The 14225-nt window shown below is 38.0% G+C and overlaps 1 protein-coding gene across 2 annotated transcripts in view; it reads left to right on the top strand.

Moving 5' to 3' along the window:
- FNIP1 (folliculin interacting protein 1) overlaps nt 1-8027 on the top strand; it is a 132633-nt gene extending 124606 nt beyond the window's left edge. For both annotated transcript variants that reach the window (XM_030869715.2, XM_030869713.2), the window contains 2 exons: nt 2719-2834; nt 5261-8027. In XM_030869715.2, coding sequence (XP_030725575.1) covers nt 2719-2834; nt 5261-5339 — 195 coding nt within the window. In that variant the 3' untranslated portion in view covers nt 5340-8027. The remainder of the gene's footprint in view (nt 1-2718; nt 2835-5260) is intronic.
- Nucleotides 8028-14225: the final 6198 nt, after the last annotated feature.

The following is a 14225-nucleotide window of genomic DNA, read 5'->3' as shown; positions in this document are numbered from 1 at the left end:
TAAAATTAGAAATGAAAAGGAGAAGTTACAGCAGACACCGCAGAAATACAAAGCATCCTAAGACACTACTACAAGCAACTCTCTGCCAATGCAGTGGACAACCTGGAAGAAATGAACAAATTCTTAGAAAGATATAACTTACCAAGACTGAACCAGGAAGAAATAGAAAATATGAACAGACCAATCACAAGTAATGAAATTGAAACTGTGATTAAAAATCTTCTAAGAAACAAAAGTCCAGTACCAGATGGCTTCACAGGTGAATTCTATCAAACATTTGGAGAAGAGCTAACACCCATCTTTCTCAAACTCTTCCAAAAAATTGTGGAGGAAGGAACACTCCCAAACTCATTCTATGAGGACACCAAAACCAGACAAAGATACTACAAAAAAAAATTACAGACCAATATCACTGATGAATATAGATGCAAAAATCCTCAACAAAATACTAGCAAGCAGAATCCAACAACACATTAAAAGGATCATATACCATGAGGAAGTGGGATTTATCCCAGGAATGTAATGATTCTCCAATATACGCAAATAATCAATGTGATACACCATATTAACAAATTGAAGAATATGGTCAAACCATATGATCATCTCAATAGATGCAGGAAAAGCTTTTGACAAAATTCAACACCCATTTATGACAAAAACTCTCCAGAAGGTGAGCATAGAGGGAACCTACCTCAACATAATAAAGGCCATGTACGACAAACCCACAGCAAACATCATTCTCAACGGTGAAAACCTCAAAGCATTTCCTCTAAGATCAGGAACAAGAGAAAGATGTCCACTCTCACCACTGTTTTTCAACATAGTTTTGGAAGTGCTAGCCTCCGCAATCAGAGAAGAAAAAGAAATAAAAAGAATACAAATTGGAAAAGAAGAAGTAAAACTGACACTGCAGATGACATGATACTATACATAAAGAATCCTAAAGATGCCACCAGAAAACTACTAGAGCTAATCAATGAATTTGATAAAATTGCAGGATACAAAATTAATGCACAGAAATCTCTTGCATTCCCATACACTAGTGATGAAAAATCTGAAAGAGAAATTAAGGAAACACTCCCATTTACCATTGCAACAAAAATAATAAAATACCTAGGAATAAACCTACCTAGGGAGACAAAAGACGTGTATGCAGAAAAGTATAAGACACTGATGAGAGAAATTAAAGATGATACAAACAGATGGAGATATATACCATGTTCTTGGACTGGAAGAATCAATATTATGAAAATGACTGTACTACCCAAAGCAATCTACAGATTCAGTGCAATCCCTATCAAATTACCAATGGCATTTTTTATAGAACTAAGCAAAAAATCTTAAAATTTGTGTGGAGACACAAAAGACCCCGAATAGTCGAAGCAGTCTTGAGGGAAAAAAACGGAGCTGGAGGAATCAGGCTTCCGGACTTCAGACTGTACTACAAAGCTACAGTAATCAAGACAGTATGGTACTGGCACAAAAACAGAAATATAGATCCAAGGAACTGGATAGAAAGTCCAGAGATAAACCCATGCACCTATGGTCAACTAATCTGTGACAAAGGAGGCAGGGATATACAATGGAGAAAAGACAGTCTCTTCAATAAGTGGTACTGGGAGAACTGGACAGCTACATGTAAAAGAATGAAATTAGAACACTCCCTAGCACCATACACAAAAATAAAGTCAAAATGGATTTGAGACCTAAATGTAAGACCAGACACTATAAAACTCTTAGAGGAAAACATAGGAACAACACTCTTTGATATAAACCACAGCAAGATCTTTTTTGACCCACCTCCTAGAGTAAGAAATGAAAACAGGGCTTCCCTGGTAGTGCAGTGGTTGAGAGTCTCCCTGCCGCTGCAGGGGACATGGGTTCATGCCCTGGTCCGGGAGGATCCCACATGCCGCGGAGCGGCTGGGCCCGTGAGCCATGGCCACTGAGCCTGTGCCTCCGGAGCCTGTGCTCCACAGAGGAAGAGGCCACAACAGTGACAGGCCCATGTACCACAGAAAAAAAAAAGAAATGAAAACAAAAATAAACATATGGGACTTAATTAAGATTAAAAGCTTTTCCACAGCAAAAGAAACTACAAACGATGATAAGAGAACCCTTAGAATGGGAGAAAATATTTGCAGACGAATCAATGGACAAAGGATTAATCTCCAAAATATATAAACTGCTCATGCAGCTCAACATTAAAAAAACAAACAACCCAATCCATAAATGGGCAGAAGACCTAAATAGACATTTCTCCCAAGAAGGCCAAGAAGCACATGAAAAGCTGCTGAACATCACTAATTATTAGGGAAATGCAAATCAAAACTACAATGAGGTATCACCTCACACCATTTAGATTGGGCATCATCATATAATCTACAAACAACAAATGCTCGAGAGGGTGTGGAGAGGAGGAACCCTCTGGCATTGTTGGTGGGAATGTACATTGATGCAGCGGCGGGGTGGTGCGGGTGGTGGGATGAATTGGTAGACTGGTACTGACATATATACACTAATATGTATAAAATGGATAACTAATAAGAACCTGCTATATAAAAAATAAAATAAAATTCAAAAAATAAAAATGTGCTCCAAATTTTAGTTTATGTTCGAATAACTAAATAGAATTGTCAAAACATGATGCTTTGGAATTTGCATTACTTAAGAGTTGTCCATTTTCTGACTTGATTCTTGTTTCCCTCCTAACTGCAGTGTGTAATGCATCTTGAAGACCGGTTACAGGAGCTATACTTCAAGAGCAAAATGCTGTCTGAGTACCTGAGGGGGCAGATGCGTGTTCATGTCAAGGAGCTGGGAGTGGTTTTAGGGTATGTTCCTGATTCCTTTTCCGGCTTTGCTTTCTCGTTTCACTGTGTTTATTTAGGCAAGGAATATTCCTCAGAATTGCCTTTTTTCTTTTTAAGTTTTTTGTCTTGTTAGAAGCTGTATACTGTTATCAGCTGGGTTGTTCTATACCAGCGGTCCCCAACCTTTTTGGCTCCAGGGATTGGTTTCCATTTCCACCAACGGGGTGTGGAGAATGGCTTAGGCAGTAATGCGAATGATGGGGAGCGGCTGATGAAGCTTTGCTCGCTTGCCCGCCGGTCACTTCCTGCTGTGTGGCCTGGTTCCTAACAGGCCACAGACTAGTACCAGTCCACGGCCTGTGGGTTGGGGACCCCTGATGTATACAGTATAAAAGCAGAACCCTGTCCTACACTGATCTGAAATGCACTTTCTCTTGTGCAATTACAGTAGGTTGAGAATATAGTCGAATAAAAAGGAATTAAAGTCTACATTTTTGCATTAGAAAAAAATAAGTAAGTATTCGTTTTTATTTATTAAATATGTTGTAAACTCATCATTCCCAGCATCTGCCCGGCCTTCCAAATGATCTGATTGAAGTAATGGCACTCTATGGATGATGGTATATTATCTACATATTATTACTCCTTCCCCATTATCTATATATTATGTCTTTATACTCTGAAGTTATTCCTGGGAAGAAGCTAATTATCTAAAATGCTAACTGAAGGACAAACAGGAAATTGGCGAGAGGCATAGTATAGCCCCTTTCATTATGTTCTGTAGTCACTTTCCCTGTGTTCTATGTCCACTTTGTGTGTGTGTATGTGAAAATTATTTCTTGAAATGCTGGTTGAATAAATTAAAACAAGCTAGAACTTTTGTCTAATTTGAGCTTTTATGAAGGGGGAAAGAGCCAACATCGAGTTGCTACTATATGTCTGAAACCAAATTAAATTCATTCATTAATGTTATTGCTTATTATCCAGATTGGAAATAGATGATTCTCCGCATGTAATGCCTTTATTTTTAGAAAATTTAAACTAATTTGTAAAGTAATGTACATATAATGAAAGTTTCAGTGCATTTTGGCATAAAGTGAAAAGTAAGTCTTTTCCTCAACTTCCAATCCTCAGTCAAGCACAGTTAATGGATTGTTTCTTCTTACAGAATTTTTAAATGTGTAGGGTTAAAAATATAAATTAATTTGTACTCTATATATCTTGGTGCAGCTTGCCTTTTAATGTATCTTGAATGTTTGTTCATTTAAGCGCATACCACACATACTGATCTATATCATTTTTAATGGCTGTAATGCATTCCATTATATGGTGGAATTTATTTTCAGTGTTTTGCTGTTACAAATCAATGCTGGAATAAATATAAACCTTTGAGGTTTATAGGATAAATTCTTTGATGTAGAATTTTTGAATTAAAGGCCATATGTGATTAAATTGTTGGTATTTTGATAGTAATAGTAAATGCTATCCAGAAAGTACCAGAATAAATTTTCACGAACAGTGGGAAGCACACTCTTCTTACTGCTATTTATTACCAAACTTTTTAATCTTCGCCAAGCTACTAGCTGAAAAATGAAATCTGATTTTATTCAGGTTTATTCTCTAACGAGGAGTGTGTCTGCATAACTTATTTTGATATTTATTGGCCATTTTTCTTTTCGTATAAGTTATTTGTGGTAGGTTGTATTTTTAAGAGGCTTCCATTATGTCTTCCCAGTAAATCTTATTATAGAAACATTTGTATCCAAAACAATATGGCTGCACACTATTATTCTGTTATTATACTATATAATATTTCTTTTTTTAAAAAAATAAATTTATTTATTTATTTTTGGCTGCGTTGGGTCTTCGTTGCTGGGCGTGGGCTTTCTCTAGTTTTAGCAAGCGGGGGCTACTCTTCGTTGTGGTGAGCAGGCTTCTCATTACGGTGGCTTCTCTTTGTTGCGGAGCACAGGCTCTAGGCACACAGGCTTCAGTAGTTGTGTCATGTGAGCTCAGTAGTTGTGGCGCACAGGCTTAGTTGCTCCGTGGTATGTGGGATCTTCCTGGACCACGGCTCGAACCTGTGTCCCCTGCATTGGCAGGTGGCTTCTTAACCACTGCGCCACCAGTGAAGTCCCTGTATAGTATTTCTTAGACATTATCCCTTGCCCTGATGCATGGTCCATCAGCACATCAGTGAGATGGTTTCCTGCATTCGTGACTTTGTTACTGTTGGGTTTCAGAGGCTTTCTGTTTTAAAAATTTTTAGTTATGGTTTTTACTTACTGAAAAATTTCTAATTTTCATTATCTTCAGTTCTCTTACCCTTTTCCTTTTGGCCAGGGTGGCCAAGCTCCTTGAGTGGAGATGTATAGTGACTTTATAGATAGCAGTCATTGCCTGTAGGAATAAACCTGAACTGAGATTTTTTTTTTTTTTAATTTCAGGATTGAATCCAGTGATCTTCCTCTTCTGGCTGCTGTAGCAAGCACTCACTCTCCATATGTTGCTCAGATACTACTTTAACAGAAAGCCTGTTGGAAATTGGTGGAAAGTTAAGTAGAAACCAAGGAAGCAGTCACAACATGCATTTATGGCAATTATTTTTCTCTGTCAGACCTTCATCTGAATGAGTCAGTCACCTGGGTGGGTATTCTGCATTGCAGTGCATATTGTGTCATCACTGGATGGCTTTTTCATTTTGACTGGACTTCTGGATGGTGACAGACTTTTAACCAAGTGAAACTAAAAACAGCATTTGGGGGGAAAGCATTTGAAGAAGCCAAAGTGTAACTTCGACGTTTCTACAAGATGAATAACATTGAGGAATTTCATTATGATCACTACAGTCTTGCCATAACCCATAAGTAGGAGGAATGGATATCTCATGATTAAATGGCTCAGAAAGAGTCATTTCATTAGTTTTAATTCTTTATTTCTAAGGTACAAAGATCTATGAAACTTTGTGTTTTTTTGTGTTTCAATTCAAAATAGCTGATTTCTGGGTATTTCTCAGAGTATTTTAAACAGCTTGTTAATTAGAATAAACTCAGAATAAAGCGTATAAATCTGTGTTATGTTATCCATCCAAGTGTACATATGTATCTATTTTTTAAAAAAGCAGAGGTAGAAATACAAGATTGGTAAACATGCCTTTTTAAAAAATATATTTTCAACTAGGATTAATTGTATATAATGTTGAAATATTACTTTCTGGTGATTTTTCTGTTTCACACACCCTAAAATATAAGTAAAGCCAATCTTTTTTTAAGGCTGAGGAATGTAGATTCCCAAAATAAGAATACTACTTTATACCATTTGTTTTGTTTATAAGTATAAGCTAATTCTTATAAATGTTAATATTTACATATTTGCATTTAATTTAATAAATTAAAATTAGGATTAAAAATTGCACCAAAGCATTGGCAGAAATAATACTATTTTCTTTAAAAGTGCTCAGGTAGCCGAGGCCCTTGGTTTCGGTATCAGCCCTTCTTGAACCCATAGGAACTGAATATTTGTTTCACTGCTTCATAATATTCAGTTTACACTAAAAGAACTCATTAACTCTTAAGATTTTTTTTTCTCTAATAGCTCCTCTCTTCCAAAAGCTAACTTTTTTCAAAGATTTCAACTTTTCAGTTGTTATTGTTTTTGTATATATTGTAGAGTGTTGCTTGTGAGAAAGGCTAATATGGAACCAAACTCTTGTAAGTAATGTAAATAGAAAGATGGGTAGATAAAGTTTTCATTATGCTCTACTACCTCAGTTTACTTGAAATACTACATTATAGTTTATCCTTTACTTATCTGGTCTAAGATACTTTTAATGCTAGAAGTGAAGCTGGTTTCTACTTTCATGAACTATTTTCATCATAATTAGTTGATTAGCTTAAAACAGAAAACCACTTGCTCATTCTGTTTCTAGGTACATTTTGTCTATAATGCATCTATTCTTGCTATTTAAGTTTTCAATAATTAAGGAAGATTTCTGTGGTTTATTTAGTCTTTGACCTTGAATTTATAGCATTGGGTCACATTTTGTCTTACTCTAATCTCCAGCTAGACTAAGAAGAAATGGTTATTTTAATGGAATGTAAACCTGAAATTGGTGTGCTTGCAATTGCTTTGGCCCCTGTGTCCTATCAGCTGGTCCCAGTTAGTACCAGAGTCTTCCATGGATGACTTGCTGTCAAAGAGTGTTTATGGATATATTTTCGTTAGCTTAATTTTTTTAGTCTATTCATTAATGAAGTTCTTCTCTCATCTGTTGTTTGGAATTTTATGAATCAATCTCTTTAGCAGAATTCAGAATATAGAAAAGATCATATGTGGCCACTGTACATTTTTATTTTTAATTGTAGTTCAGAATATGTAGCAGGTAGACAGTGTCTTTTTCATGTGTGTTATTGTTTAAATTAATCATTGAACTATTCACAGTCCTATCTATTTGAAATCTCTAATAAATTACCATTTAGGAAATCTAGTCTTCAATAAATGGATGGCTCATGCTACTGTAATTCTTAAAACTAAGCTTTGCTTGAAAGGAAAAGGCCTATAGTTTCTTATAGAATCATCAATCCTTATAGGATTCCTGAGTTTTATAATTTGCAATTCTTCTGTAATTTCTGCTCCTTCGTCATAGTCATTCTTGCATTACACAAAGCCCAAGGAATGAGCTGCTACTTCTTTAAAGTGTGATCATTATGATGAATGTGAAAAGAATTTTTGGCCTGTTCAAAATAATTTTTTTCAACTTCTTACGGTACAGATAGATATATGTTACACATTTTAAAAACCTATTTGTTGCAACAGGAGATGAAAAAGGGATCTTTTACATTATAGATTTAAAACTAATTTTTCCTGTATATAAACTAATTGGTTTGATTTTAAATATTCCTGGCTTTTATTAATATGTCTTAATTTTGAGTTTGAAAATGTTAAGTGCAATAAACATACTAGCACAGATTTCATTTTGTTGCAATTGGCATACACTGGGGATGATCACTTTAAAAAGAAACAGATTTTACACAATGCCTACTTCTGGTAGATGTCTTATGAGATTATTATGCTTTAAGTTATTTAGATGGTGGGAGATGTAAAATGTAAATACTTGTTTCTTGTTCTGTATACATTTCTCAAATGTACGCCTGTATTATAATAACCTCCCAGTTCTAGGGGATATTTGTGCAATAAATACACATGTCAATTTGATGGATGATGTTGTTCTTTCTTTCACATTTAATAAGGTATATGTAACATGGATTCTGGTGCCGGCCCACCTGGATTGTTTTCCCAAATGTGACACTTCTAGGCATGTGACCTTGTTCATAATGTCCTTCTCTAATCCTAAATTTCTGAATTGGTAACTTAGTAGAATCTACTTTATGAGGTTGTGAGAGTCAAATGAAATAAGGAATGTCAAGAATTTATCTCAATGCTTGGCACACTCCAAATGCTCAGTAATTTTGGGGTGCTATGGTTGCTAGGTAATCTGTCCAGCCTTTGCTGTACAGCTCCTATCTATTTTATTTTGGGGGAAATTTAACATTTATTCTTTATTTTTTTTATTTTTGGCTGCATTGGGTCTGTTGCTGTGCGCGGGCTTTCTTTAGTTGCAGTGAGAGAGGCTACTCTTCGTTGCAGTGCACGGGCTTCTCATTGCGGTAGCTTCTCTTGTTGTGGAGCATGGGTTCTAGGCGCGGGCTTCAGTAGTTGCAGCACGCGGGCTTAGTAGTTGTAGCACACAGGCCCTAGAGCGCGCGGGCTTCAGTAGTCGCAGCATGTGGGCTCAGTAGTTGTGGCTTGCAGGCTCTAGAGTGCAGGCTCAGTAGTTGCAATGCACAGGCTTAGTTGCTCCACAGCCTGTGGGATCTTCCTGGACCAGGGCTCAAACCCGTGTCCCCTGCATTGACAGGCGGATTCTTAACCATTGCGCCACCAGGGAAGTCCTAACATATATTCTTTTGAGTTAAAGTGTAGTAACCAAAAAAATATGGTATATTCTTACATTTGACCTAATCTTCACGATGACAAATTGAAATTTTCTTTAAGTGCTTTTGTGAAAACAAACTGAATATCAATCATTTAAAACTAGAAGAAGCCATGTAAACTTGTCAAGAACATTGTTTCTAATTAAAATTACTACTGACTTTATTATTTTATTTATTTATTTTTGGCTGCATTGGGTCTTTGTTGATGCGCATGGGCTATCTCTAGTTGCAGCAAGTAGGGGCTTCTCTTCGTTGAGGTGCACGGGCTTCTCATTGCCTTGAGAAGGCAATGAGAAGTAGCTTCTCTTGTGCGGAGCACAGGCTCTAGGTGTGCGGGCTTCAGTAGTTGTAGCACATGGGCTCAGTAGTTGTGGCTCACAGGCTCTAGAGTGCAGGCTCAGTAGCTGTGGTGCACGGGCTTAGTTGCTCCTCGGCACGTGGGATCTTCCCAGACCAGGGCTTGAACCCGTGTCCCCTGCATTGGCAGGCAGATTCTTAACCACTGCACCACCAGGGAAGCCCCTGACTTTAAAATTAAACAAAAAATTGGCCTGTTGGTTTGGATTCTAATCCTGTTCTGTTCATGGATTTGCATGTCCCTCTGAGCAAGTCTGTCGTCTTCATCTGCATTGTAGGGAAGTCAGCTCTTCCATCAGTCCTTAGCGCCTGCTCTGCAGCAGTGATTCAACCCTGAGTAGGCTGTTGGGAAGCTGCCTTACTCAGGTTGGGTTGATTTGGGCAGAGTTACGCCAGGCGGCAGGATTAGGCCAGGGGCTTTTTGCAGTGCCTGTTTTTATATTATTTTACATTTATCACTCTTACATTTGACTGAAGAGACTAAATGCACTGTTTTAAAGCAGAAAGGAAGTATTAAGTATTTGGGAAGCATTTATCAGATAGTTTAGAGGTTTATAATTACCTGTGTTTATATGTGCTGTTCTCTGATAAAAATTTAAAGAAATCTTGCAACATTTCTGAGAAGCATAGATTCTGCTAATGAGAAACTGAAATACAGAGAATTTAATCTGAGGTCATATACTCTTTCCTGTCTCAGAACAGAATGTTTCCAACTAGGATGTGGTGACAGATGTGTTGTAAAGATACCTGAGATTTCTTTGTTTGTCTTTGCCATTGTAGGAGGTGTAGGGGTCGGGTGGCAAGTGGGACCAAACATGAGCTGAAGGTGCACTGGGGGCTGGGGAATTGTAACTCTGAGTGAGAAGGACTTAGGCAGATAGGAAAGGGGGAAGTTGGAGACTGTAATGCTTCTTGTCCTTGCTTTATAGTGCAGACTGTAGACTTGGCCATGTTTGCTGTAGAGTTAAGATTTGAAACTTCCCTAAAGAAAAGAAAATACAGGCAATCCAAAAGAGAGTTGTAAAGAATTTTCTTTTAAATTTTTTAAAAGAAATTTTTAGCAAGAGATTTTTAAATGGATGAAATTTCCATCCATTATTTTTTCAGGAGAACTTCTGGTCTTAAAGCATATGTTCGGGTCAGGGGCTTCTTTCTTGCCAACACGCCAGGATTTGGTCCCCTTATAACGTTTCCTTTAAAAGGGACTCTCCTTTTCGTAAAAGTATGAGCCTAGACCTATCCCTTCATCAGGTTGCAGACAGCTCTCTGCCCAGGTTAGCACTATCTGATTAGACCTCCCCTAGGTATAACTGTATTTAAGGAGAGTATTAAGTTGAAGAGGTTGGAGATTCTTTCCTTTCCAAGTGACCATTGTAACAAGGACAGTCCCAAAACATGTCTTTATATTCACCTCAACAGTCAAAGTAAAATTATTGATAAAAGCAGTGTTACCTAAATTGTCTCAAAGGGAATAACCTTGTTGAAGTGTCGTTGTGTAAATATAAAGAAGATATTATTTCGTCAAGAAACTTGTGATGCCACTTTTGTGTCATACATTTGCTTCATCACTCACAAGTCAATACCCTTCACTGTGTTGGAATTAAGATGGATCAGACCAGTCCAAAACCTGAGTTAGTTTAAAGTAGTTTTCAAACCTGGTTGCATATTAGGAACACCTAGATAGTGTTTGGAAAGTATTAATTCCTAGACCTCACCCTCAAAGATTCTTATTCAGTGATAGAAATTGGGCCAGCAAGTGCTCTTAGTTTTCAACTAGTAGTGACTCAGTTTCCCAGCATACCCCAAATCTGAATTCCTTACTCCATTCTAGGTGCTATTAAAACCAGTGCTCTTAACTTCAGTCTTTTGATGGTTTGCTGTTGTTCTGCAAAGATGGCCATATGATTGTGTGTGCCTAATAAGTATTCAGTTTTGCATAATAGAACAGTTGTCTAGCCAGATATCTTTCTTTGCCATTGGAAAGCAATCAAGTGTCTATCTTTTTAAAAGCAAAATCCCCTCTTAATCACTTAGTCCTTAGATAGATCAATTTGTTCATTTAGAAGATATTGATTGAGCACCTGTTATGTGCTGGGCATGGGTCTGGGTGCCAGGTATAAGTCAGTAAATAACACACACTTTCTCATGAAGTTTACATATTTCCTGCTGGTGGAGGAGATAGACAAAGATATTATGCTGTCAGGTTGTGGTAAGTATAATGACAAAAATTAAGGTAGGGTAAGTAGTTAAGCTACTTTTTTTTTTTAAAGACTTAACCATCTTTTTGTTTTCCTATAATTTAGTAAATTACTTGCATTCAGAACCATTACTTTTTTGTTTCAGATACATGTTAATGTTGGTGAATCCTATCGTAGAGGTTGGCTTTTCTCTGAAAATAGCTATTAGAGCTCTCACTGTCTCCTCACTTTTTTCAGCATACCAAAGCACAATACAGGATAGGAAAGGACAAGATAGATTTTGAAAATATGTTTAAATTTAGGTGTGTATAGTTACTGTGGATATTAATATACTGTTTTTACTGTTGCTGTCTTATAAGGTCTATATTAATGTTACTTTTATAGACTTAATTTTTTCTTGTCAAGTATTATATAAAATTAATAAATGTACACTAATGTAACCATCAGTTAGGTCAAGAAGTAAATCATTTTCAGTAATTCAGGATCTCCACCCCTCCTCCATGTGCCCTATCCTGATCGTAATACTCTCCCTTCTCATTTTTGTAAATTCCAACATGATTTTCGTGAACATTTCCTTGCTCTCTTTTAATAGTTTTGTGTATGCATCCCTAAGTGATATACTTTAGTTTTGCTTGTTTGAACTTTGTGTAATTATACCCCATATTTTGTTTTGCTTTTTTTCTATCAACATTATGTTGGAGATTCATTCATGTGCTATGTAGGTGGTATTTCACTGAATGAATATACAGCAATTTACCCATTCTATAGTTGATGGACAATTCGGTTATTTCCAATTTTTGGCTAATATGAACAGTGCCCATTTTTGTTCATCTTTTCTGGGTATTCTTTAGGACATATATCAAGGAGTGGGCTTGCTAGTTTCAGCTTTACTAGATACTTCTTTTTTTTCTAACTGGTTTCCCAATAGACACTTAACTGGCAGTTTGTGAGAGTTCCTGTTGCTCCACATCTTCATGAATACTTAAATGTGATTCTTAATAGTTCTAATAAAAAAAAAAGCAGTAAAGGAAAAACCTATCCAATTCTTCAAATTTGAATATATGCTTTAGAGAAATAACTTCCTAGAGGTAAAGTAATAGAAATAGTAAAGAGTGCCTGGATTGTGCAGGCAACATCCTAAATGCTTCACATAAATTATCTCATGTAATCTTAAGAGAATTCCAAAGCAATAGGTCTTTTACTATTCCCATTTTACGGTTAAGGAAACTGAAGTTTAGAAATATCAAATAACTAAGTCATTTAACTAGAACTGGGCTATTAAAGACAAATACAGATGTTTGCCCCTAAAGTCCAAGCTCGTGGTCATCATGCTTTAATGCCTTTTCCCTCTTTTCAAAATATTGATGTGGCTTTGGAAACATGCTTCAAAAATGGAAGGGATAACTTTTGTGATCTTACGCAGACTTTTGAGAGGATATGTTTATACACAAAAAAATGACGAAAGTGACAATGTCACAATTGTGATCAACTGAAAATTTCCTTCCAGAGTGGCTGAGTCATAACTTCCCTGGTAAGACTTTTGTCCTATACTTAAAAACGAAATGTGGTAATATTATGTTGTAAACTTCAAGTTTGGGCAAGGTGAATGACCAACGGAAAACAAAACCCTTATTAACATCAGCCATCATTACTAGGTCCCTGAAACGGTGAATGTTGCAGCCTGAACTCTCCTTTCCCTTTTGTTACTCTAAAATATAATTTTCTTATTACCATGTCATTAAAAATTAATGTGAATAACGTCATAATCTTAAATCGCTTCGAGTTATTTAGGGAACCATGTCAATTGCTGTAAGAAATACTAAGATGTATTCAGTGGAAAGGACATGCTTATGAGGCTCCAAAGTAAGGAACTGTGTAACCTGTACGGCTTATCTGTACGCTGACATAGGACTGTTTAGAACGATGGATTCTGGAATTCTGTTAGTGACCTTAAGGCAGAAACAGCCTCTGCAGGTGTGTGGCTGCCGCAGAGAGTAGTCGAGAGGCTTTTCTTACCAAGGGACTAGTAAATAAATGTTAATTTGCTTTATTCGGCCTGTTGGGAAACAGACTAGTACGTAAAGTGTAGTGAGAGAGTGGTCACTCCTGAGCCAGGCAACCCTAAGGCCCGCTGCCTGAGAAGGGGTTGGGCGGAGGGAAGGCTGTCCTGGGCATTGGTTACGTGAACGTAGTCTAGACTGACTTCGCAAACCAGCAGTAACTCTTGAGCTGGCTGCAGGCACGGTGGCTGCCCACCCCTGCTCAAGGCCACGAAACTTCGGTTCCTCTGCCCTGATGTCAGGGCGTCCGTCTTAGACAAGGCAGGTACTTCTCGGCGGGCCCCTTCCACAACAGATTCGTTTTATTAGAAGACAGGGAAGAGAAGCTATGAACTTTCTTGTTTGCCGAATGGCCGCTTCGACTTCCGCACGTTCTCCCAGGGAGCGGTGTCGGAGTTGCAGACCTGGAGCTCCGCCCCGGGCTTGGCCATGCCCCGAGCTTCCGGATTTTGGCACAAACAGAACTCTCCACCCAGAACACCTGCCGCACAGGTTCGATCCCCAACACGCTATTCTCGTTCAGTAGGTCACAGCGGGTTTTCAGCCCCCCCCCACCGGAAACTGGTGCGGCGGAAACCCCACCTCCGAGGCGGATCCCGTGACGGGCTTGGGTGATGTCTCGCGACGTTTCTTCAAATCTCACGAAGAAGGGTTGGAGGAGGCTTCACTGCACCGCCCCAGTTTTTACGTCATTGCAGAGTCACGCCCTTAGGCGTCCGTTTGCGCGCTTGCGCGTGCTGCGCACGCGCACTCGCCTTTCCTCCGCCCCCGCGCGGGCTTCTCTGGCCAGTCGCGCGTGGGCTG

Source organism: Globicephala melas, chromosome 3 (genome assembly GCF_963455315.2).
Source record: "Globicephala melas chromosome 3, mGloMel1.2, whole genome shotgun sequence".
Taxonomy (NCBI): Eukaryota; Metazoa; Chordata; class Mammalia; order Artiodactyla; family Delphinidae; genus Globicephala; species Globicephala melas.
The sequence above is the reverse complement of the archived record's forward strand: the minus strand, read 5'-3'. Positions and strand labels throughout refer to the sequence as shown.